The 23634-nt window shown below is 40.2% G+C and overlaps 2 protein-coding genes across 2 annotated transcripts; both read left to right on the forward strand.

Moving 5' to 3' along the window:
• Window positions 1-4: 4 nt before the first annotated feature.
• On the forward strand, window positions 5-12781 carry gpt2 (glutamic pyruvate transaminase (alanine aminotransferase) 2). Its single transcript, XM_073465278.1, has 11 exons — window positions 5-507; window positions 1014-1103; window positions 2524-2632; window positions 3663-3796; window positions 3916-4159; window positions 5751-5830; window positions 6423-6559; window positions 8080-8254; window positions 9721-9876; window positions 11720-11832; window positions 12085-12781. Exons 1-11 carry the CDS (start codon window positions 214-216, stop codon window positions 12239-12241), a joined length of 1689 nt encoding a protein of 562 aa, XP_073321379.1. The 5' UTR covers window positions 5-213; the 3' UTR covers window positions 12242-12781.
• Window positions 12782-13738: 957 nt separating this feature from the next.
• On the forward strand, window positions 13739-22249 carry mtfmt (mitochondrial methionyl-tRNA formyltransferase). The gene is made up of 9 exons (XM_073463736.1): window positions 13739-14035; window positions 16526-16723; window positions 18194-18316; window positions 18395-18497; window positions 18585-18660; window positions 18748-18839; window positions 18928-19006; window positions 21212-21285; window positions 21906-22249. Exons 1-9 carry the CDS (start codon window positions 13824-13826, stop codon window positions 22059-22061), a joined length of 1113 nt encoding a protein of 370 aa, XP_073319837.1. The 5' UTR covers window positions 13739-13823; the 3' UTR covers window positions 22062-22249.
• The last annotated feature ends 1385 nt before the right edge of the window (window positions 22250-23634 follow it).

Below are 23634 nucleotides of genomic sequence, written 5' to 3' on the forward strand. Positions count from 1 at the left end.
AAAGTTTTCCTGAAAAAAAATTATGGAGGACGGATGCTAAAATAGTGCGCGTGTAATTCATCCATGTTAAATTTAGTCTCACAGACAGTGAGTCAGCGATACTAACGTGTTTATCCTTCAGTGCGTCTCTCTTCCTGTAATGGCGGTAAAACCGACATATTGTCAGTAACAACTGGTATCTCGACTGAACCATCGGGCCGAGCCGGAGGAAACATGCATCGTCTCAAACACTTAATACATCGCTCCTCGCAGGTTCCCATCCGGACGACATCGCTTTCTTCACATACATGGCAGCACGCTCGGTTTCAAACGCAGGGGCCTACGGAGCAATACGGACTGAAGCGGTTCAGCACGGCAGAGGCCACCTTGGACACCGGACATCCCGTCACAATGCGAGAAAAGACCCTGACCATGGCGACCCTAAACCCGCAGGTGAAAGCGGTGGAGTACGCCGTGAGAGGACCTATCGTCATCAAGGCGGGTGATATCGAGAGAGGACTGCAGGAGGTCAGTGTCTCTGCTCATGATGTCAGCTCATTGTTTACTCGTTAGTGTACAGCACATTTACTGAAACAGCCAGAGACCCTCTCACTACATGTCTCCATCCTGTCTGATGATGAGAGTAGTTAACATGACAATGACTCGGCGACTCACAGTTCAGTTTGATATTTTATTAAACGCCATATTTCATTACCACAATGTCAACGTTACACTGCGTTGGTAAGATTTTACATACAGCGTCCACGCGAGGGAACACTAAGTGTAGCTAGTCAGCATGACAGCAGAGTTAAAGCTGGTTGCATCATACTGTGTGGGACGGGTAGGACCGCAGGGTACCAGCAGGTACTCCTCAAATCTCTACTGGCTTCTGTTCACATAGTTTTGAACAAACCCAGTTTGGCCAAAGATATTTAGACACTTTCACACTGTGTGCAGTTATCAGAGTGGTCTTCTGTATTTAGCAGCATAATTAAGTCTTGATGATGTGTTGTGTTTTTGTCTCATCTCTTCAGGGAGTGAAGCAGCCTTTCACTGAGGTCATCAAAGCCAACATTGGTGATGCCCATGCCATGGGTCAGCAGCCAATCACCTTTGTTCGTCAGGTGAGTGTTGGACAGGCACTCAAATAGAAAGGATCAGACCCACTGTCATCACTCAGCTGTAGTTTGAGTCATTCACTGTATGAAGTCTGACCCAGCAAACCATCTTCTGTTCAGTGAACATTTTCTTTTTGTTAGAAAGTTGCCAGCTGTGTCAGTTTTTTTCTTGCTCATGCTCTAATGAATATGGCAACATACAGCTTTGACTGTGAGAATGTCTTCATCAGCTCAGCTCCATTCATTCCTCATCTTCATATACCCATCTATCGTAGTAGCAACAGGGCCATCTGACTCCACCAGGCGTCCCTTTCCCATCACCAACCTCAGGTGGTCAGCGGCCCTGGACAAAAATATAAATAACAATATCAAGCTTTGGAAGAGCAAAGAAGACAGGGCTGAACAGCCAGTCAGCATTAAACGATGTCTAAAAAGCTTACAATCACTTTAAGAATAAGGTGTTCCAGCCTCACTGATAATATCACAGGTATAATATCACAGTATCACACTTAAGAAAAGGAATTACAACATTAAAGATTAGGTTTTTTATTAACCTTACAACAGTACTATAGTGTAGACACACTGGAACAATGTGGGTAAGACTACAACAAACAAATATATAACAAACAGGAAAATAAATCAAAACAAAGGGAGGTTCTGCTTCAGTGATAAAAGTGCAGAGAGAATGTAGTTGTGCTAATTTGGTTTTCATTATTTTTTTGCATTTCATTTTAAACTTTACCTAATTCAGAAATGCTTCAAGATATATGAGGGATAAAAGATGGAACTACAGGTATCAGCCACTTATAGAAATCAATCCAAAATAATAGTAGCCTATTGTATGAAAGGAAGAGGTCATTAATTTCAATACCATTACTACAGAATATACAGGTCTTGTCTCAGGAATTCTTTGTAGGTATATATGCCATCCATAATCTTAAAGTTTGCGTCATGGTCTTGGGGATATATGTAGAAAAATATATTTTGTTCCTTATCAAAAAGGAAGAGAATATTATTATTAGTTGCCATGGAGATAAACCGTCTCCCTACCACTTTGTTTTCCCCCTTCTGCCTGCACTAGTGTAAGCCCGACCCAGCTGTCTGGTATATTCTATTTCTATTTAGTCTTTATGAGACAGAAGAAGCTGCACCTCTAGGCGAGCTCACTTCTCTTCAGTTCACTTACATTGCTGGAGAGCAGACTCACAAAATATCTATCAGAAGGAAAGGTTTACGTTTATTGTCTGCAATATAAAAAGGAAAATATCAACTGAACAGTCAATTTTCCCCATGAAAACTGTTGATGCTCACTCTTAATATTAAGTTATTAATCCAAAAGATTCAGCAAACATTAGATTAGTGCCTCTCACATCTCTCCTTGCCATTTCTGTGTTAGAAAATGGTCTTTTTCATTCTGCCTGTGCAGGTGGTGGCTCTGTGTTGTTTCCCAGAACTAATGGACAGTCCGGCTTTCCCTGATGATGCCAAGCAACGAGCCCAACGCATCCTCCAGGACTGTGGAGGACACAGCCTAGGTCTGTGTGTGTTGTTCTTGTCACTACCCAGACTGTGTGTGTGTATTAGTGCAGTAGCAGTTGACATAGATGCATTTAACAAAGGGCATCTAACAAGTGCTATGAAATTGATGTGATGTGACCAGCTACATTGTTTTACTGGCAAAGACTTATCATTATCAAATCCTTTCCTCACAGTGATCCCTTTCTTATATGAACTCCAGACAACATCCAGAGAATCAGATCAGGATATTGTCTTGATTTGCTTGTTCACATATGCAGCAGCATGTATTTGGACGTATCTGCAACATCAGTGAAAGAGTGGAAAGTAATATACAGACAAAAACAGAAGAATACGAAGCAGTTATACTCTGTGCACAAAGATCCCACTGTAATCCTACATTGTGTTGCCACATACAGCTCCTCTGGGTAAACTCTAGATAAATCCAGAGTTACAGTGCATGTGTGAAAGGGGCTCTGGATGAGATGGGTGGTGCATAGACCTGTGTAATCACAATACAGATATCGGAAATTTAGGCTGTAAAGGAGGCATTTCTGATGCTGGTATTGGTATTGGAACGACCCTATACAATACAAGTAGACAGAATATGCTCTATGGATTAATTTCATAAGTTGAGTCTGCAATGTTCCACCTTCCCTTTTCACCTCTGCATTAGACTGTCCTGAGAAAAGTCTATGACAGAAACGTTGACCTTTTTTAATAAATGTTTAATGCAGAGGACTTTTGCTATAGTCAGAGAGAGAGAGAGAGAGAGAGAGTCAGAGAGAGAGATCTTGGGTGATTGCTTTGCCCTATGTACAAGCCACAAACATTATAGTGCTTCTCAGCAGGGGAGAAACTTCTGACAAGACTAAATGTCATGTCATCCTTGAGTACTGCAGTCAGATTTAATCCATGACTTTACCGCAAGTAATATGCTCATTGAGATATTATTATTATTATTATTATTATTATTATTATTATTATTATCTTTATTATTATTGCATAAACTGTTTGCTGTACCCAGTATGTTGTCTGTTATTGATTCAGGCTCGTACAGTGCCAGCCAGGGGGTGGAGTGTGTCCGACGGGACATTGCTGACTACATCGCACAAAGAGACCAGGGTGTACCTGCTGACTGGAACAACATCTACCTCACCACAGGAGCCAGTGATGGCATCATGGTATGAACAGCTCTCTTGGGTTGACACGAGGGAGGAGGCAGGGAGGTGACAAAGAAGTAACTGGAAAGCATTATGACTGGGATGAGTTGTGATGATAATGATTATCTTTTTTTTTTTAGAGCATCCTGAAGCTGCTAGTATCAGGTGAAGGAAGATCGAGAACGGGCGTAATGATTCCCATCCCTCAGTACCCACTGTACTCTGCCACCATCTCAGAGTTGGAGGCAGTTCACATTAACTACTACCTGGATGAGGCCAATTGCTGGGCACTGGATATTGAAGAACTGCAGAGAGCTTACCTGACAGCTAAGCACCACTGTCAGCCCCGGGTGCTCTGCATCATCAACCCTGGAAACCCCACTGGTAGGAAATTATTGATAGTCATTTGTTGAGACGGTGAGCAACTTGGTCTCACTTTATCAATGTAAACTTGTTATGAACAGTAAGAACCATAACTGGTTTCTGATAAGAGAGAACGTTTTTCATTTCAGTGGGCTGCAACACAAAATTCTCTAATGGAGAGGTGACACCTATATCCTGTGTCCTGGGTACATTTCCACATTTCATGTTCCACTGCAGATAGTACCCTTAATATGTAGGCAGGGTTCTTAGATGATCATCATAGCAGCGCCACAAAAAAACTGCTGTGACACCGTCTTAAGCGCGACACAAACACAGGAACAGTAAAAGATACCATAGGGGTGGTGTTTGTTATTCTTGGTATGTGGCTGTCACAGTAGGGATCATCCTGTGATGAATACCTTATTATAATCATGTGTCAGAGCTAAGTGCACCTGTTGAACTACTTCTCTGCTGCCACGCTTCAAAAGAATCCATCTATGTCAAACTGGAACAGCCGTCTTTGAACACAGGAGGTGGCCTAAGACATTACTTATCACCCACCTACAATGCAGTAATGAGTTCCCTCCCCAGACAGCTTAACCATTCACACCTGGGCTCACCTAGCCCTAGAAACCCACATGAAGGCAGGTTGGGTCAACGACCCACAAGTGTCCCTGACGACTCTGTAAGAACACTCTCACACTATGACACTCTGATACAGAAGCTGTGTCCCAATTCAGGGGCTGCATCCTTCGAAGGACGCGGCCTTTACGGCCTTCGAAGGAGGTACCTTCGGAGGTACCTTCGAAAGCCGCATCAACCGTTGTTAAATGGGATGGTCTAGCCTTCGGAGTATTTCCTGGTTGCGTCACCAGATGTTCCCACCCCTTACCCTCACGGCACGATTTCTGCCGCCCAGGCCCGCGAAAGTGAAAATACGAGTAGGGAGTTTGACTGAAAAAAGTTGGAGGTTTTAAGGTCCCTTGAAGTTTAACATATCTGGCGTTGGATGTTCAAATGAGTAAAAACCGAGTATAAACCCAATTCCTACATTTAAATGTCAGATCTGCGCCACTTGATGTCGCCATTTTCATTCTTTCTCCTTTTCGGGACTGAGCAGCGGCGCGCAAAGAATCTTGGGATATGGGAGGCCGCGAAGGATAGTAGCGGTGCGTCCTCCAAAAAGAGGGAAAAGAAGGCTGCATTTGTGGGGTGCATTTGAAGGACCCTTCGAATTGGGACAGCCTTCACGCTGCATTGTGATGTAATTGGCCTTCAAATGTGTCCTTCGAAGGATGCAACCCCTGAATTGGGACACAGCTAGACTTTAAGCCTGCAACTCCCCTCCAGTTAGTTAGAACTGAAGAAGCCTCTTGGATTAGAGGTGAACCGTCTTCAATAAACTGAAACAAGTCCAGTTGCCTACAATACAGCACTTACAATTCCTAGTTTTTTGTTTCACAACACTCATCACCACCTCCACACGTACTCATTTAATTTCCCCTGCATTTCCATTGCCAGTTTTAATATTTTTGAGTTTGTCTGTTTAGCCCTGACATCAGCTTGAAATTTACTTCCAGTGGTAATAAGTTTGTATATCTCTGTTCTCCAGGTCAGGTGCAGAGTAAGAAGTGTATAGAGGAGGTGCTCCACTTCGCCTATGAGGAGAATCTGTTTGTCATGGCTGATGAGGTAACTTCAACTGCCAGCATCTAATCTGTTATACCACATGTCCTCAGAAATCAGCTTTATATTACATCTATCTATCTATCTATCTATCTATCTATCTATCTATCTATCTATCTATCTATCTATCTATCTATCTATAAAATGGAAACATTTGTGATAATGCAAGTACACAGCAAAGAAATTGTACAAAAATGTTCAAACCCAGTGAAATCTTAATTTCATTCAAGAGTACATTTTATTTGGTCGCCTGTCGCTATAACTTCCATGAATTATTTTGAGTTGAGTCATGATGTATCTATAATGAAGTCCTGATATTATGATGTATGTATTTTGGTACACATTGTATTATTTTTCTTCAAATATTAGATTATTTTCCAACAATGGTCCTATTACTCTAATAACTAATACTCAAAACAAAAGAACATTCTTAGTGTGCCTATTAAACTCCATTGGCTCTCATTTGACCTTTTTTATGCAGGTATCACCAGCAGCTCACCGTGGCTGCAATTTAAGCAAAACTGAATGTGTTGGTGATTGTAGAGATTTATTTATTTTTTCTACCAGATTGTGATCAAGCTGGCTGGTGTTGTTACAGGTGTACCAGGACAATGTGTACTCACCAGACAGTCAGTTCCACTCCTTCAAGAAGGTCCTCTATGAGATGGGCCCTGAGTACTTCAACAATGTGGAGCTGGCCTCTTTCCACTCCACCTCCAAGGGCTACACTGGAGAGTGAGTATCCTCTGCACTGTTACGGCCTCCATTCATAAAAGTCAAAACTAAGGCTCAAAAGGGATTGGAGGATGCAACATATTAAGGACACCAGACACAAGGTTAATGGTTAACTCACAGGTTATTTATTATTTAACTTATTAAATCATTCAAATTATTCCCAAAAGAAACCCAGGAACAAACAAAAGGGGCTGAAGATCCCGGCCAAAAGGAACAAAAGATGGGAAGACGCTGGACCAACCACGCAGTGGGCCGTCATTCCCCACGTCTCCCCCTAAACTACCTAGCTGGAAGACTAATCCTAAAACAAAGAAAAGGAATAACTGAACCACCGGTAACCTCCAGCCCAAACTAACGTAATAAACTAAAATAACAAAACCCCAGCACCTAAATGTGCATGGAGGGTGAGAGACCAACCTGTTTGAGGAGAGGAGAAAACACTCCTCACAAGAGTGCTGCTGCTCATGTGTGTGTGTCTCCAGCTCACCTGTCCCTGCACTCTCTGCCCTCTTATCACCTCCCTCACTCCAGCCATGCACTGATCACACTCAGGTGTGCTCAGGTAGGGAGGGAGGAGGGTGGAATGAGAAACAGGGAGAGAGAGAGAGAGAGACAACAGAATACACACACAGCAGAGGCACATGTAACATGCACTGAACACCCACATTCAGCTCTTCTCTCATTACATGGTGAAAAGAATTAGCATTTGAATATGTTCAACTATGCTTTTCCTTTCTCTATGCAGTGAATTCTCTAAAATTACAAAGGTCTCTGTTAAAGTACACTGAACAAAAAAAAAAAAAAAATTATTCACATTAAGTAGGGGTGTCAGGATTCTGATTTGAAATTATGGACTGATTGGAATGAGTTTAATTATGATGATTGAAATCAAAACAGGATCATTGATTCTCCCAGTCTATTTTTCTCTTCATATTTGCCTACAAATCTGAAGAAAAATAAACTTTAAAAACACTTGAAACACGACATAGCCTGAAGCTGCACTTCTAGACTTGTATCCTCTGTGTGATGAAGACCGTCAACTACTGGCTTGGAGGTAACTGACAGCTTTGGAGAGCTGGTAATTTTTTGAAGAAGAAATGTATATATTGGGCCACGTGAGACTGAGCAGCAAGAGGGACATTCTAGTAAACTAATATAGTCTGAAAATGTCAATATGTCACAATTTCAGTATGTCTTTGTCAGTATCTATGTATTCAGAGACATGACACTAAATGTTGTGCACAGGTATTGTCCTATAAACACTAATTTTCCATTGTTGCTGTAACTGACAGGGAACCTATAACGCCCAAGAAATTAATTGCATCCTGCAGCCTCTTATTCACTGTATGAACTGTACATACAGGACTGAGTTTGACTGTAATTATTTGGTTCATGAGTAATATAATTTCAAATGGTTCAGTATTAAAACATGTGTCAGTACACAGGCACAGTGTAGAGTGGCTTTTTCTTGATGCAGGACTCTTATTGTTGTGTATGTTCTGTGTCTGTCTCCCACTTAGGTGTGGTTTCCGTGGAGGCTACATGGAGGTGTTGAACATGGATCCACAGGTGAAGGCCCAACTGGTCAAACTGTTGTCTGTTCGCCTCTGCCCCCCTGTCTCTGGACAGGCAGCGATGGACGTCATTGTAAATCCCCCCCAAGGGCATGAGCCCTCATATGCTCAGTTTACCAAGGTGAGTGTCTGTGGCTTCTGTTTCACTGAATCAAGTCAATGCAGATGCTGTGTGCACAGCGTCCATTCAAAAAGACATGGTCAAAACTTTTCTGTTTTTGAGCAGAGGCACTAGCGCTGTGACTCACCTCTGGACCATTATACACAGGATTGTATAGTATTGTATGAACAGTAGACGTAGAAGCTGGAATCAGTTGGCAATGTACCCACATTTTGGTCTTGTTAATGCTGGACTGCTATCTGCTAATGCAAAGAAAACAATTCCTGCTGCTGCTCCTTAACATGAAAAGCATTCTTTCAGCAAATTACTGGGTAGCTTTTCATGTTAAGCAGCCATGGGAAATGCAATCTGCTCGTCACTAACAGCACCAATTACTATTCTTGAGGGATCAGACATACTCCTACAGGACTTTGTCATTTTGGGCACCTTTTGTATACATTTGAGTGATCGCAGGGAGGAATGTGAGAACAGACACAGTGAGGCTGGTTTTCTGTACAGGAGTGTAAACCAAAAGGACTGACTTCAAGAAGCTGTATAAACATCCTCACCTAATCGTGTTCACTGATGTATATCACATATATACTTCCTTGCCTTTTTACCCTTAACATACGCATACAGATCTACTTATATACACTGCCTGGCCAAAAAAACCCACCACCTGGATTTAACAAAGCAACTAGCTAAGAGCCTTCCAACAACCATGTCTGAAGACGTATCCTGTGGTCATGGAAAACATGTTACTCTGTTTCAGAAGGGTCAAATTATTGGTCTGCATCAAGCAAAGAAAACAACTAAAGAGATTACTGAAACTACTAAAATCCAGTTAAGAACGTTCCAACACATTATTAAAACCTGGAAGGATAGTGGTGAACCATCATCTTCAAGGAAGAAATGTGGTCGGACAAAAATCTTGAATGATCGTGATTGGAGATCACATAAACATGCAGTGAAATCCAATCAGGTGGATGAAGTGATGTACCCATCATGCCTTGTGCCTACCGTACAAGCCTGTGGGGGCAATGTCGTGACATTGCAGAAGCATGGTGAATGTGTGCTGTAATCAAAGCTTAAGGCGGTCCAATCAAATATTAGTGTGACTTTTTTTTGTCCAGGCAGTGTATAAGGGTACATACACTACCAGTCAAAAGTTTGGGCACACCTTCTCATTCAATGTTTTTTCTTTATTTGGATTATTTTCTACATTGTAGATCAATACTGAAGTCATACAAACTATGAAGGAACACATATGGAATTATGTAGTAAACAAAAAGTGTTAAACAAACCAGAATATGTTTTATAATTTATATTCTTCAAAGTAGCCACCTTTTGCTTTGATGACAGCGTTGCACACTTCTGACATTCTCTCAATCAGATTCATGAGGTAGTTGTAGGCTTGCATCTTAAATGAATGATGGTCATTGATTATTTGCTAACCCTTATGTATGATGTGTTATGTTGGTCCCCAGGAGAAGAGGGCAGTCCTGGATGCCCTGGCTCACAAGGCCAGGCTGACAGAGGAGATTCTAAACTCGGTGCCTGGGATGACGTGCAACCCAGTCCAAGGAGCCATGTATGCCTTTCCTCAGATCTTCATCCCACCACAAGCAGTTCAGGAAGCACAGGTCTGTTACTGAACCCACTCTTTTCTGTTTCTTCTTCAGGTACATGCTTTAAACACACCTAGTATTTTGTGGTGTACATACATGCGATAAATGACTAAACAAAAACATGCAAAAGATGAGGATTCAGAAAACAAACTCTCTCTTAAGGTCATATGGACACTTAAGAATAAACTTCATTAATTCCTGAGAGTCTATACCAGCAGACACTGAGTTTCCCTCAGCATGTCTCTAGATGGACATTTAATTTTTGAATTAAGTGATGCAGTACAACAAAGTGAAAGACATGACAAAACAAAACTGTGGGAAGACCGACAGTAAGTGTGAACACCAGAAACTTTGAATAAGACAAGACAAATTAAATAAACAACAATCATACAGACAGAAACAAATGGTATTTTGGCAAGTTGTGTGTTTGGGGTGTTGAAAGGGAAAAGGGAGGGACAACGAGAAAAAATTATTAGAGAAATAGTAGATTAAATATAATAGATCAAAGAAAAAGAGGAAATAACGAAAGTAAAAAAAACGGAAAGAAATGGGAAAGGAACACTTTTCTATCATTGTTTGGTGGGATTGATCCATTTTTGTTATGATTTGTAAGTGATTGGTCAGGAAACAGTTGTGAAAGTTTGGTGCATTGAGACCTGTCCTTTTTTTTTCTTTTGTTGGTTTTATAATGTTGTCAGCTTATTTCTTGTTTTTTTATGTTTCCGGTAAAGTGTTTTCATTGTTAAATCAAGAATGTAGAGAACTGATCCATGTAGGGGCTTGACATGCAGGTGTCATTTACAAAAGGCAATTTATTGTGGGAAATATTGTCATTCTGGTTATTGTGATTCTTCTGATTAATGAGGCTGGTGAATTCATCCATCTGTTTGTGTAGTCTTTTATTGTTTTGATAAGTGGATTGAGATTGAGGTGCACAAGCTCTGACAGCTTGGGGAAATATTAATACTCGGTATTTTATTGTGTCTGTGGAGGAGGGGATTGGTGGTGAAGGTGTAATAGTGTTGATTTTGACCAATTAATTGCATAATTTGAGATTTGAAAACATTTACTGAAAAGGTTCATGGTTTCTGGGAGAGATACTTGTGGGTCCTATTAGTACAGTAGAATACCATTTGCATATAAAGTTACTTTATGGTTTACAGTCATGGATTGCCTATTCGATTACTTGCCCACTGCCCTCGACCAACATTTTGTCTTTTTAATCAATATGACAAACGCTACACTTACAAACTCATCTGCAACAGCAGCACCAGCAGGGTCACCGCACAGTAGCAGGAATCACGTACCACTTAAAACATGACCAGACAAAGGAGAGTTGACCGACAAGATGATGGCTGAGGATTTGCTTTCAAAGCGTAAATCAAAAGCACCCATTTTTGTCAATATTTCAGATTTAAACCCAGTGCTAATAGGGAGCCTGCAGTTCTTCATCTAACAGCTCCCTCTTGTTCCTTTCCTCACACAGAATGAATAATACTTCTCCCTGACATGTTCAAAGTGATCTACTGTCCCAAATGCTGAAAATGACCGTTGTTTTGTTTTGTAAACATTGCATTTCCTGTGACTGGCCTACTTCATAATAAAAGTCAACACGGGTTTTGCCAGTTAAATGCTTTTAATGTGAAGCTGCAGCAGAAGGAAATGTTCGGTTTGCATTATCAGTAAATGAACACTGTGCTAGACAGAAAGTGAGCATCTTTCTCTGTAAAAAGCCAGTGTGCTGTTGTCACACGCCCATTAGCTGGTGGGAAAATGTTGACATTGCAACAACTCTGTTGGGAACTTCGGTCACAGTGGGTCAGCTAAATGTATCATTCTTATCTGTGTGTATCTGCAGTCCCTTTCTATGGCTCCTGACATGTTGTACTGCCTCAAACTGCTGGAGGAAACTGGTATCTGTGTGGTACCAGGAAGTGGATTTGGCCAGAGGGAGGGAACCTATCACTTCAGGTAAGACATGAACACTTCCTTACACCAACACAGCCTTATTCAACATTCGCAATAAGATTTAAGATTACAAGACTGAGACGGATTGTTTTCAAAGTGGCAAACTACGACACATTTGCTGGATTGAAGATGTCATATTCACCAGCCTAAATTTGCCACACACACAAGATATCTCAACATTCAATATACAGATGGACCATGAATTGAAATGAAACCATGACATATTTAAACATAGTATGTATTTTTGTTTCTTAGAATGACCATTCTTCCGAGTCCAGAGAAGCTGAAAGTCCTCCTGGAGAAGCTGAAGGAGTTCCACCTCAGATTCCTTGAAGAGTATTCACAACAGGAACCTCAGGTCAAAAGAAACGCCCAAGACCAGCGCAGAGATATGTCAAAGAAACCAGACTGATCCCCTCCCAGAGTTATAGCATGTGCTATTTAAATTAACAGCTTGTGTAATGTTAATATTGCTTTGAGTTATTACTTGTATTTAAGGATTTGTTACAGAAATGTGTGCCTTTCTCTCAGATGATATTTAAAGAGGCATAGGATCCTCCAGCTGTCTACAGACGAGGCCCTGAATAAGAGAAAAGACTGTATAACAACATATGAAGTGCACTGATCTTATTCTCCCATTAATAGTTATCCATGCTGTCATTGATCTGTGCTGTGTTGCTCAGTGGTAAACATCCACTGAAAATCCTGCATTCAACCATCTGCTCTTTATCATCCACTGTGCTCTTCATGCTTGGCCAAGGACTTCACACATCCTCTTGTTACACGCATATAAAGTGTATACGGAGTTGTATACGACTATAAATGCCTTTGCAAAAATGCAACAAAATTGTTTTTGTTTTGGTATTGCCTTTTATAGCAAAGTAAAAAAAATCAAGAAAGTATACAGTTGTGGTGAAAAGTTTACATCCACTCATAAAGAACGTGTTCATCATGTCAGTCTTCAGTTCCAATGATTTCTACAGCTCATTTCTCTGTGATGAATGAGAGGAACACACACTACTTTGTCACAAAAACATTCATGAAGTTTGGTTCAATAAAGAATTTATTATAGATCTTCTGAAAATGTGACCAATTGCTGGGTCAAAAATAAACATACAGAAATTCTAATATCTGGTGAAATGTCTCTCAGCCATTCTCACCTCAGTTAGGTTCTTTTGATCTCCATCCACAAGCTGCTGGTCGTCCACCGCCTCTGTTCACAGACGGTCATCCCAGTGTGACAGATGATTCCTTCACTCCTCAGTGGACTTGTGTCAGCCTCAGTGTGGTGGAAGGTTTGAAGTGAACCAGGATGATGTTTATTAAAGATCCTAATCAGTCTCTCACATGTTCCTGCAACATTGTTGTGAAAATACTTAACACTCACATTACTTCATTAGGTACAGTTGTACAATCTAATGTTACTCAGTACAACTCTCCCATACATGCTGCCTTTCAAATGTGACATCACAGAGATAGATATATTTCTTTGACAATATTACAATACTGTTTTCAGTCAAAAAGTCTCATCAGGTGTGATGTTACCGATGTTAATCAGTATATGCATTACAGACCATATTCCTCTCTCCACACTGTTGAACACAGATTTATCCCATCACTTCCACAGTGGATATTATGGGGACTAAAATTATGCCTGTATATCATTTTCCCATATAGTAAAACCTGTTAATGAAACGATAATTTAACAGGATAATTTAACGAGTTTTTCCAGATATAATCGGAGGTTAATATCTCCTACAGTCTCATGAACATCACACCACTGTCCACCTGGTGGCAGAAAGCTTGTTTGCCGTCGCCACCGACCATCCACGAAGAAGAAGACGGGACGGAAGTGTGACGGAAAACATGGCGGCGCCTGATGTTGACACATTGGGTAAGTACAGGGCAAATCTGATCCAGTCACAGACACACAGCCAGTGTCAGCACTGACAGGGTGACACAGGGTGTTCTGAGCTGAACAGACGGGTCTTAATATGTGGACGAACAGCAGGACAGCAGGAGCGTCTCTGAGGATCCTGAACCTCCTCCACCACTGCTCTGCACAGACCGGGTGGAGGAGGGGGACTGATGGTCGGCATCGGTGGCTCTGTAGACGGATGTCCTCATCAGGACCCCCGTGGAGGCTCCTGTTCTTCGGCTCTGATCAGTTTGCTGTGGAATCTCTGAAACTTCTCACATCCAGCTGGTACGAGTCCGACACCCGCAGCCACTACACACTGACAGTGCTCAGTCATACACATGATTCACACAGATTACACTCCATGACACCTGAAACCAATACATATACTGGGCAGGCGAGGATGTGTATTGATCTGAGTTACAGGTGCACTAAGTTTGTTGTTTATACTCCTTGATACATCGTGTTTGTCTTGATGTTTTTCTATAGCATATTTGGATTATTCTGTGCCCTGAAAATCCACTGGTAAACTAGTAAATATCTGTGGTGTCCTTATTACTGCGTAGATACTGCTGCAACCAACCAGACTAGGCCTGTTTCGTGTTATAGTTAAGGTTACTTTATTGGCTCCTGTGGGAGAAACTTGTCTGGGATCAAGAGAACTGCTGACTCAGACCTGACATTTCAGTACAAACGCATACGAATAACAAAGTAACATGTAGAAGGATTTCCTGAGATAAAAAATACCCCAACAATTTAATCAAAGAGTCTAGCACACTGTTAAAACTTACAAAGTTAAAGGGGTCATATTATACTAATTTTCAGGTTCATACTTTTATTTGGGGGTCCAGTAGAACACGTTTACATACTTTAATTTTCAAAAAACACATTATTTTTCTCATGGTGCATTGCTGCAACATCCTTCTTAGCTAAAGAGTGAGACATCGCGCCTCTGTTCAATCTTTGGTGAGAATTGCACATGCACATTACTTAATGGGCAGGAAGTAGCCAATCAGAGGCAGAGCATGGTAGTGTGATCTAAACTAACACTGCTACAGCAACTGTATGTCTGCTGACTGACTGGAGTGTATATATTTTATAATACATATATAAAAAATATATATTTATATAAGGCCTGTTACATAGTGACACACATAAGTTATGGAAATAGAGGCTCCACTCCAAACCAGGCGGTTCAGGCAGTAAAGGAGCAGTGTTTTCTGTGGCGTGGACTTTGGGGGTTTTTCTCTTTGCAGACCTTTACATGCACAAAAATGCAACATAACACAATAAAGGAAAGGCAAAAACCCAAAAAGCATAATAGGACCTCTTTAAGTATATTTCTGAGAACATGCAGTCGATTGTGCTTACTTACATACACATAGTGACCCTGTACCTTCTTCCACAATTCATCAGCACAGAGTTCAACACATGGGAAGGGTTAGAAACGATCCTATTGGCCTGCTGAATATTAGACTGCTCAAAAATGTCCTAGGGGGTGATGGGTATAGGTGTTCACATAATCTTCCCTGCCATCTTCCCATCCAGACTTAATACCTGAGCTTTAGACTTTTCCTGTTTCCAAACCAGCTGGTAATACCATAATGTACAATGGACAGAATATCATTGCATCTGCAATAAACCTTGAGTCTCTGTGCAAGAATCCATCAATGCCTCCATTTCTTTTAGACTCTTTCCACATGTGTGTGCCAGCTTAGCTCACTATCAATGTGGAATAATTATTTGTAGTAAGTGACCCATCTGATGTCATGCCCATGTATGGCAACAGAACTGTGGTCTCCATAACATATGCCAATATACCAATATATAAGCACTGAGCTAATATTGGCTGATATAATGGTTGGGCAGTAGTTAAAATACAGACTTCTAATTATGAAATGTGAATGTGTACATATTCTATGTCTATTAAAGCTGGACCCAGATCATTACAACAGACTTGCATGAAAATTAAAGCCATGCAAAGTAAAGCCTCAAATAGAATGTAGAATTTACTTTGTCTTTGATCAGATATTTGCAGTTTTGAATCCAAAAATTGGTCTCATTTTATTTTGACAGAACTTTTATACACATACTCGTGTTGAGACAAGGGGTAGACCGATTGGCTCTGGCTGATTATCGGGCCAATTTTCAGCATTTTCTGATTATCAGTATCAGTGATTTTTGTCAGATTGCTATAAATAAATAAAATAATCTAGTTTAAAAATGTGCTGCTTTGGGTCTGATGCAGCATCCTCTCACTCAGTGTCCCACGCACAACAATATCTGATTGGTAACATGTCACAATTAATAGCCTATAAAAACTGAATAATCTGAATCTGCAAAGTATCTAGTAACTAAATGTATCAAATACAGTTTCATTTTTACTGCAAATGACTATTGGTCCCAAATATCGTTTTTTAGTCTCCTTGATTTCTAGTGATCTGTATCATACCAGTATCGGCCCTAAAAAAACATATTGGTCGACCCCTAGTTTAGACATTAAACATTGTAGAAGTTCTTTTGTCATCCTGGCAATCTCATTTCCAAAACGATCTAAATCCTGAAAGATTTGGCCTCAAACTCTGATCTTATCCCTAGAGTTTCGAATAAAGGCAGGGTTAGATAGCCAAGTCCTGATCTTCATTTCAGCTCTGGAAAGACAACTGAAGTGCATCACAGATGGCGTGAAAACTCATGAAATGACTCGTACATAGGCTTAATCAACTTGGAATAAGGGATGTGAGTGCATGACAGCTAACCTCCATGTTGTGTTTGTAGGACTTCCAGTGAAGGGCTAGTGGAGTCCCTTGAAGTTGTTACTCTTTCTGGTAACGTCCCAGTGAAGAAGTTTGCTCAAGAGAACCAGCTTCCACTGCACAGCTGGCCCCCTGACAATGTAGATGGACGGTTTGATGTTGGGGTGGTGGTGTCCTTTGGCTGTTTACTCCACGAGACACTGATCAACAAGTTTCCACAGTAAGCATTTTTTGTCTATCAGTGATGTGGTAAAACGTGTGGACTGTTGCTCTGCCTTGGTCTGGCTGCGGAGGCCACACCCTAAACTTATTAGCTGTCTGATAGACGTGTCACACCTGCCACTAGTCATTGTCGTTACTTTAAATAAAAAATAAGGATTACATTGAACTGACCAATATCTGTGCTTGGCCAAAGTGCTAAAAATAGGTCACAACAATCAGGACCCACGAGCAGTCATATGTAAAGAAAAACGTATTTGGAAGGCTGAACCATAAAATGATCATCCAAACTGTCCGTTTAAACCAGGGGTCTCAAACTGCCATACCCCAGGACACAACAAATCCTGCGCCATAGCCTTGTCGGTCAGTTCTCCTAGCTCTCTGTGAAATGTGACTCTCATGTTGTTCCCGCTGCTGCACAGAGGAGACACCTCAACAGTTTTTAAATTTGCAGCATCCGTCATCAGACTATTAAGTTTTTAAAAAGTAAAATGACGGTGGGGGCATTGGACAAGTTATGTAATTGGCCTAACACCTGGAACACCGACAGCAAGCCTAGTTCAAGGTTTAAATAAGTAATTTATAAGGAAAAAAAAAATTCACTGTTAAAAAGTTCAAATGAATTTAATTTATTAGTTCAGTGCAAGGTTTCAGTAAGTTTTTTAAGAGTAGAGAAAAAAGATCTGCACTAACTGTTCTATAAACTAATCATATAAAAATGTATATAAACTACTGCTTGCATTTTTGTATTATTATGTTATTAATACAAAAAAATACAATTAAAATATTTCGCTTTCTTGTAGTGGCTCTCGTACAAGATGACAATACCAGCAGTGGCCCCAAGCTAACTTGAGTTTGAGAGCCCTGGTTTAAACATTCATCACAGATCCACCTCCTGCTACAACTTTGACCTACTTTACTTATGGCAGTTTTCCTGTATATCTTTCTTTACAACCTGGCTGATTGTCTGACTGCTATGCAGGCTGGATGATTAATAATAAGGAGATGTATACTTTTGGCCATATTGTGTATTTATAAAACAGCTAGTTAATCATACAATACATGAAGCATAAAATAAGGATGCACAACTTTTGACTAAATAAATGCCATGTTTTGTCTCTTTGCCTGAGTAGCGGAGAAACAACTGCCTGAAAACTGATAACATTTTTATCTGAAGTAATCTCAAAACAGTATTCAACGTGATACACTCACTTCACTACTTCATTAGGTACACCTGTCCAATGCAGTGTAACCCAATACAACAACGAATTCTACTCTTACAAAGTTTGTAATTTTTTTGTTTTTGTTGAGACTGTCAAAAAAGTAAGAATTCTACTTAACATTTGTTATGGAGGTGTTTCGGAGGAGTATATTTGAAGGGAAGCCTGAAGGGAGGGGGTTGCTGGTTTCTACTATCTCACCAACCTCAGCTTAAAGCATAGAGTCGTAAACTGTATATGTGTCTCTGCAGTGGGATTTTAAATGTTCATCCCAGCCTCCTGCCGAGGTGGCGAGGTCCAGCACCCATCTTCCACACCATCATGCACGGTGACACTGTGACAGGAGTCACCATCATGCAGATCCGTCCTCATAGGTATACAAAGAGAAAACCTCTGTGTTCTTCCTGTTGGACTGCAAACTTAAATAGATTCAACATATCTTCACTTCTCAGGTTTGATGTGGGCCCCATTGTAAACCAGGAACTCTATCAGGTTCCTGAGAAATGTACAGCTGATGAGCTTGGAGCTGCCCTTGCCACTAAGGGAGCACATCTGGTGAGTTGTTGAAACATGTAGAAGATGGTTGATTGTCTTTCTATCAAGATGATAACATAGTTGGTGTATTTGTATTCTGGATTGCAGCTAATTGATACGTTGACCACACTGTCTGAGAGACTTGCACATAAAAGGAAGCAAAGCCGGACAGGTGAAACATTTGGTACGTAGGTCTGAACTACACAGACAGTCATGCAAAATGTAAAACAGGAGGAATTCTTCTAACTTAAACATCGATGGCCTCCAACAGCCCCAAAGATCTGTACGTCCATGAGCTGGATAGTGTGGGAGGAACAGACTTGTGACAACATCGATTGTCTGTATCGTGCTATTGGATGCCGGGTAATGATGACTGATTTAGACTGGTATTTATTTTAAGCAATGGAGGACTGTTGAATATCACTCTAATGAGCCTTATCTCTGCTGTTAGATACCTCTGAGGACCATGTGGATGGGCGAGACAATAAAACTTCTGGATTTTGTAGGAAAATGTCACATTACATTATCAGGTAAGTTTGTAAAAACAGATTTATTGTACCATGAATATATTTGCACTAAATACATACTTTTTAAAATATTTATCAGGTATTTGAAGTATCTGGTTTATATGTGTTGGTTAAGAAAGTGAAATAAACTTTTGTTTTGTTTCACTGTGCATGTACAGTGAACATGTAACAGAACATGTAACAGAGGTCTAGCTAATTGGTGCTAGTAGTCTCACAATTATTGAAATGGAGATCACCTGAGAGCAGTGAATGTGTCTCAAGTGATTGTAGTATAAAGACACCAGTGTCTGAAGGTCTGGTCACTGGTTAATCAGTAGTCATGGCTACAGTTACACCATGAAGACAAAAAAACACTCCAAGCAACTCTGTAAAAAGATGATTGAAAAGTATAAGTCAGGGGATGGATCCAAAAACATTTCCAAGTCACTGAACTTCACTTAAATAAACATTAAATAAATAAATAAATGGAAGGAATATGGCATATGCGTAAATCTGCCTAGAGCAGGCCGTCAACACAAACTGTATGACCATACAAGAAGGAGACTACCAAGATGCCTGTGACTACTAGGGCTGAATGATCAATCAATTTTAAATTGCAATCGTGTTTCAATTAACGCAGTTAGCAAATCGCAGAGGCTGCGATTAATTTTGCTGCTCATTATTATCACTTTATTGAACTTGATTGCCGAATGTGCAGTATTGAGATGCTGCTCCTGAGCCTGACACATTTCAGTGTCAGAAATTGTTTCCAGAAATGTCTTATTATTCTCTTATTGGAATTTCTTCGTTAGTTGTATTATTATTGCTTTATTTAAATAACTTAAAGTCACAACTGTTGTGATAATTGTGTGTTTGATTGTTCCATGCCATTTGAAAAAAATAACAATCAGCACTTGATGGCAGCAATTCATATCTTTAAGTTCTCGTCTTTTCATTAGAATATAGATCAGCTAATATTTGTGGTAATGCTCCATCACGTCATAAATCTGTTACACAGTGAATATTGAACTGAGGCTTGACTTAAGAAAAAAGAAAATCGCAACGCAAATGCAATATCAGTCCGAAAAATCACAATTTGACTTTTTCCCCAAATCGTTCAGCCTATTAACTACTCTGAAGGAGTTAAAAGCTTCAGCAGCTGAGCTGGGAGAGACTCTGCATACAACAACTGTTCTTCACCAGTCAAAGCTTTATGGGAGAGTGGACAAGAGAAAGCCACTGTTGAAGAAAGCTCATTAAATCTCAACTAGAGTTCATCCAAAGGCATGTGGGAGATTACAAGGTCAACTGGAAGAAGGTTCTTTGGTCTGATGAGACCAAAATGGAGCTTTTTGACCATCAGACTAGACGCTATGTTTGGCAGACACCAAACACTGCACATCACCACAAACCCACCATCCCCACTGTGAAGCATGGTGGTGGCAGCATCATGCTGTGGGGATGCTTCTCAGCAGCAGGCCCTGGGAGGCTTGTAAAGGTAGAGGGTAAAATGAAAGCAGCAGAATGTAGGGAAATGCTGGAGGCAACCTGATTCAGTCTGCAAGAGAACTATGACTTGGGAGAAGATTTATTTTCTAGTAAGACAATGACCCGAAGCATCCAGCGAAAGCTTCACAGAAATGGTTTAAAGACAACAAGGTGAATGTTCTGGAGTAGTCGAGTCAAAGCCCAGACCTCAATCCAATAGAGAATTTATGGCTGGACTTGAAAAGGGCTGTTCATGCCCGATCCCTGTGCAACCTGACAGAGCTGGAGCAGTTTTTCAAAGAATAATGGAGTAAAAGTGCAGCGTCCAGATGTGCAGGACTGATTGAGACCTATCCACACAGACTCAATGCTGTGATTGAGGCCAAAGGTGCATCTACTAAATACTGACTTGAAGGGGGTGAATTACTGGGTTAATAAATAGCAGAAATATGTATATTTCTGTGCACCTTGTCAGGTGACTGACTATTGGATCATTTCACACATTTAAACATTCCTGCCACAACAAACTATATGGGGTCTTTAATTTGTCTAAAAGATCATTGACTGTGTTGAACATTAAGTTCATCATTAAAAGTACACTTTTGAATGAGAGTATTTGTCTACATGATATGAGATTTAGTCCGTCCGTCCGTCCGTCCGTCCGTCCCTGTGACACTCCAGTAATGTGTGTCCTTAGTACCATGACCCTGACATGTAATATCACTCATGTGTTGTCTGCAGATCAGAGGAGGAGACCAGCCCCCGGCTCAATCAGCTATCAGAAGGAGTCCAATACTCTGGCTGTCTGCTGTCAGGTCTGTCCAACTTGGTTAGACTTACATTAATTTTGTTCAGTACTGGCAATGACCTATACCGTCATGCTGTCCCTCTTTACTCCCATCACCACATCAACACATTTCTCTTTAAAAAGAGCCATGTGATTCATTAAATTACGTTAATTCATTTTAATTTGTGTTTTTACAATGTTCCTTGCAGTGAATTGTCCTGAACAGCAGTCTTGTGAGGATAGATCTGTTCAGAATTTGATAACCTGTGCAAATGTGCCTTGTATCAAGCAGATAATACTTGGAGAAAAAAAGTTTATATATAGTCTATGGACAGAACTTTTAATGTAAGAGACCGTCTTTATGAGTGAGTTTCCAGCTCTTTGTGTGCCATTTCATCAATCTTTTAATCTACAGTCTGTGAAACTTGATGTTTCACATTAAACTTCAAGGAAAGGGAGTTTTTTTGCTCTTTGAGTCACTGAAAGTTTTCTAATGCAGGAAATGTTCTGTTTCATTGACAGCAGCTTTTTAAAAGATGACAAAATAGTCCCCCCCCCCCCCCCCCCCCCCCCCCCCCTTTTACATTTAACTAATTCTGATATTTTTGTGACTCAAACATTTGTACTGATGTTGGTTCCATGTTTCAGGATGGCTGGGTGGGGTTCAAGACAGTGCTCCTGAAGAAAAGGCTGACAGCAGCAGACTTCTATAACGGCTACCTGCATTATACAGCTGAACGACTGTTTGTCAGTAGAAAAAGAGGAACTGAAGCACAGCAGATAAGAGAGAACTCAACATTGTGATGTGACAAATATATTCTTCCTCGATGTGAACGCTGCAGACATGACATCACCTGATTGAATTTACAATAGTTGATTTGTTACTCTTGTCTGTTTTAAGACATAGGCTTACACAGTGCATTTACTGTATTTATACTGCATACTTTGAATAAATCAATGTGCTGTTGACTGAAAGATGTCAGGAACAATCATGGATCCTGATTATTTCTATTTCCATTTTCCTTAATTTCCATGATGTGAGTTTTAAGTCTAATGTGAGATTTCATTATTTAATTTTAAGTGTCTGATTTTAAAGAGTGCCTGTCATAAGGGCACGTGTTGACCCACAGTAACATGCTGTATTTTCAATGATGAAATTATCAAAACAGTGGCCAAGGAGCCTTGTTATACACACATCACTGCAAGGCTATACACAAACTTTGATTACACCTTAGTTACACATTAAGCAGACAGTGTTGCAATAGTGACTGGGTCCTTGTCAACTACTATGACTGATCCAGCAGAATTTTATTGAAGTTAATTTGCAGGTGTTTCTTTACATATGATACCACTGACCCCTGGGAAATACAACATCCTGATGTGTGCAGTCAATAGCACATAAGGGAAAATCATTTTACCAGAGCAATATAAAAAAGTGTTGATAGGGACAAAAATCATCATCTTTACATGATATGTAAAGTTGATGATTTTTGACATTGTATGTGAAGATGCACACATGAAAACGTTAACATGGGAATATGATGTGTTAAATGATGTGAACTTATAACCAGTGTATCTGAGTTGTGGTCCATACCCACTAGAGAGGCAAAGCTAAAGGGCTAGATTATGTTTTGCTACAATAGAGATGATAATGTAAGGCTGGTCAATCAATCCGTCGGTTCGTTGGTCTCCACTTTAATATCTCAACTATTCTACTGTACTATTTGTTTAGTGCAAATAGTAGCATGCTACTACAATTAAGTTAATTAATGAGCTTTTTATATCTACAGAGGAAGCGGGTCCTCGTCCATGTTGCACCGCCATGTTTCTACGGTAGCCCAGTATCGGTGATGGAATGTAACTAAAGTAGATTTACTATAGTACTGTACTTAAGTAGAATTTTGAGGTGACTTCATTGTTCCCCTTGACTTTTAATATTAGTGACAACATGCTACTTGCTGAATGTTCACCTCATGACTTCAGATCAATCTAATTATTATACAATCAGATTGTAACAACTAAATCTTAGTTGTAGTCCCTTTATGCTACTTCTAAAAAGAATGATAGGGATAGATGATGAAAAAATGGGTATCAATGATGTTCTGTGTGGTTTTAATTACCAGCTGACAATTTTATCAAAGGCATTTTAGACATCTCAGTCTTACTTTTCTTCTCTCAAGTTCAATAGATGCGTTTCTGATTTACTTTCAGCATTGTTTTCTTTTTTTATTTAAGTAAAGATTACTTTTTTTTTTTAAATTAAAGTTATATTTGCTGTGATGTGTTTTTGACAACTTCATTTTGTAAATGTTCCCACACAGTACACACCCTGGTCACCAGTCTTTATTAACAAAAGTTAAGGGATCTTTTGAAATAT

This window comes from Pagrus major, chromosome 4, assembly GCF_040436345.1.
Source record: "Pagrus major chromosome 4, Pma_NU_1.0".
Lineage (NCBI taxonomy): Eukaryota > Metazoa > Chordata > Actinopteri > Spariformes > Sparidae > Pagrus > Pagrus major.